Genomic DNA, 2,752 nt, shown 5'->3' with positions numbered 1-2,752 from the left:
TAAAATCGTGAAATACATTGGATCGTTACTTGAGTGTAATTCCTGATGCATCAATACTTGTAGCCGTTGATCATTTTACTTGCTTTCTAGGTTAGTTTACATCCTGCATTTATAAACATTTTCTAAACCAAAATCTAAGTTTTTGGCATTGCGCGATAAGTGATAATTCTCTTACATTCCTAATCGCCTACATATTGTTCTCTGTGGGATTCGACCCCGACTCATAGTTGAATAAATTATATTGCATGCGGCCGTTTCCATTTACTTTTTAGTAGTGGATTTGGTCATCATCAAAATTGGCGCCATTGCCGGGGAATACGGTTTTGAAATTACTAATTAGTGCGTGCTTTACTTTACGTCTTATTCTATTCCATCATACTTTACTTGTTTTGCTTGGTATTAATAGGAAAACATGGCCGAATATGAAGAGAAAATGGAGGCAGAAATGGAAGAAAATCCTTTTGCGGACATAGATGAGTACATTGAGGATACAAATACTACTGTACCTCCGGTTGTTGGTGTTGCAACTTTCAAGGTGGAACATGGTTTAATCCCTATACTCAAAGTGGAGGGATTTTTCAGGAATTCCACTGATAATTATCTGACATAATATCTTAGAAACTTCTTGGGTGTGTGTGCAATGCACAAGCAGAACAACGTCTCTGATGATGCCCTAACGTTAAGGGTGTTCAAGTACTCACTAGCTGGGGATGCAAGGAAGTGGCTTCAAAATATGCCACCAAACTCCATTCATTCTTGGCTCGAACTTGTCCGAGCATTCTTAGCTAAATGGTTCCCGCAAAGTAAGAAGTCTGAGCTTCGGGATAAAATCTTCTTTTTCAAGCAAGTACCGGGAGAGCATCTACATGAGGCGTGGGATCGATTCAAGTTATATTTGGTGAGGTCTCCCAACTATGATTTTCCGGATTCTATCTTGTTGGAAAAATTCTACATGGGTTTGGATCCTATGAACCAATCTATTGCCAAGAATGCAGCTGATGGATCTTTCATGGACAAATCATTCGCAAGAGTCACACAAATACTTGACAAAATGACAAAGCATAACCAAGCATGGCACTCAGAGGACACCACAGGTGGAATTGCATATGGTTCTCCTTCCTTGACCACAATGATCAAGGAAAATCAAGAGAGAGATCAAGTGATTGTAGGGCTTGCCACAAATGTCAATGTGTTGACAAAGATGTTCACCGAAAGCCAAACGAAGAAGGTAAATGTGGTGGAGGATGTGCAACCTATATCAAATGGAGACTTTGAGGAGGCAAACTATGTCAACAACTCTCAAGGAGGTTATCAAAGGCAACAATACCAAGGTCAAGGACAACAAAATCAATGGAGGCCTCACCCGCAAGGGCAAGGCAACCAACAGTGGCGAAATGACCAAGGCGGCTCAAATCAAGGAAATTGGAATAACAACAACAACTTCTCAAATAGGAGTTCAAACCCATATGTTCCTCCAAAGAGTCAATATTCAAATCAAGGTTCCTCAAGTGATTCCATGTTGGAAAGCATGCTTGAACAGGTATTGCAAAATCAAGAGAAGTCCGACACTTCTATGAAGAATATGACCGAGCTTGTTGGTTCTCATACCGCATCCATTCAAAAAATTGGAGATGCAAATGAGAGACCTCTCTAGGGAACAAAATTCGAAGAAAAAAGGTCCACTTCCAAGTGACACAATTGCATATCCCAAGGGTAGTGGGAGTGGTCCAACTTCTCATGTCATGGAAATTACTACTCGAAGTGGAAAGGTACTACAAGGAGGGAGTGAACAATTAGTTGAAGTTGAAGAGTCCAAACATGAAGTTGAGGTTGAAGAGCCAAGTGTTATTGAAGTTGAAAAGGTTTCGGAAGAGTTGAAAGTGCAAGAAGAAAACAGGGAAGATGTAAAGTAAAAGATAAAAGAGACACCAAAAACTCTACCACCTATTCCTAGACCTCCTCCTCCATTACCTCGAAGACTTCCTAGGAAGGTTGATGATAGAAAACTAGAAAAGTTCTATGAAATTCTCAAGCAATTATCGGTGAATATTCCATTTGTTGAAGCATTTCAAGAGATATCGGGTTTTGCTAAATATTTGAAAGACTTGATTACCAAGAAGAGAACCACAAAAAATGAAGTGGTGAATGTGACTCAACGGGTTAGTCCCATCATTGCAACATCCACCGTTCAAAATAAAGAAGACCGGGGAGCTTTCACCATTCCTTGTACTATTGGGGCACATGATTTTGCAAGAGCCCTTTGTGATAATGGGGCTAGCATCAACTTGAATCCTCTTGCCATTTACAAGCAAGCATGGTTAGGTATGCCAAGGCCCACAAGTATGAGATTGCAAATGGCTGATCATTCTATAAAGAGACCAATGGTAATTGTTAATGATGTGCTTGTTAAAGTGGGGAAGTTTCATTTACCCGCCAATTTCATAATCCTTGATTGTGCGGTTGACAAAGAGATCCCTAACATTTTGGGGAGACTATTCCTAGCCATAGGAAGAGCACTAATGGATTCATAACGGAATGAGATCAAATTTCGTGTGAATGATAGAGAGGTCACATTCCAAGGAAGCAAGGGTATGAAACTACCACATGAATATGAGAGAATCTCGATGATTGATGTTGTTGATGAAGTGGAAGATGCGGTTGAAATAAAGATGGAAGAACAATGCCTCGGTGAGGCATTGGCGGCTATTTTGGTAAACTTTGATGGTAAAGATATGGAAGGATATATGGAATC

The 2,752-nt window shown here is 40.1% G+C and overlaps 1 protein-coding gene across 1 annotated transcript; it reads left to right on the top strand.

Moving 5' to 3' along the window:
• Positions 1–412: 412 nt before the first annotated feature.
• Positions 413–2,531, top strand: LOC107783691 (uncharacterized). The gene is made up of 4 exons (XM_075242880.1): positions 413–535; positions 653–1,540; positions 1,632–1,909; positions 1,955–2,531. Exons 1-4 carry the CDS (start codon positions 413–415, stop codon positions 2,529–2,531), a joined length of 1,866 nt encoding a protein of 621 aa, XP_075098981.1.
• The last annotated feature ends 221 nt before the right edge of the window (positions 2,532–2,752 follow it).

The sequence above is a fragment of the Nicotiana tabacum genome, chromosome 3 (assembly GCF_000715075.1).
Source record: "Nicotiana tabacum cultivar K326 chromosome 3, ASM71507v2, whole genome shotgun sequence".
Classification (NCBI taxonomy): Eukaryota; Viridiplantae; Streptophyta; class Magnoliopsida; order Solanales; family Solanaceae; genus Nicotiana; species Nicotiana tabacum.
Note: the sequence above shows the minus strand (reverse complement) of the source record. Positions and strands in the feature narration are given on the sequence as shown.

What these genes read in the sequence shown, in the direction of transcription:
- LOC107783691 (XM_075242880.1), top strand. Translation starts at nt 413, where the DNA reads ATGGCCGAATATGAAGAGAAAATGGAGGCAGAAATGGAAGAAAATCCT. An exon ending in TGGAAAGCATGCTTGAACAG is followed by an intron (nt 1,541 to 1,631) that starts GTATTGCAAAAT and finishes AAAAAATTGGAG; the next exon opens with ATGCAAATGAGAGACCTCTC. An exon ending in GAAAACAGGGAAGATGTAAA is followed by an intron (nt 1,910 to 1,954) that starts GTAAAAGATAAA and finishes ACCTATTCCTAG; the next exon opens with ACCTCCTCCTCCATTACCTC.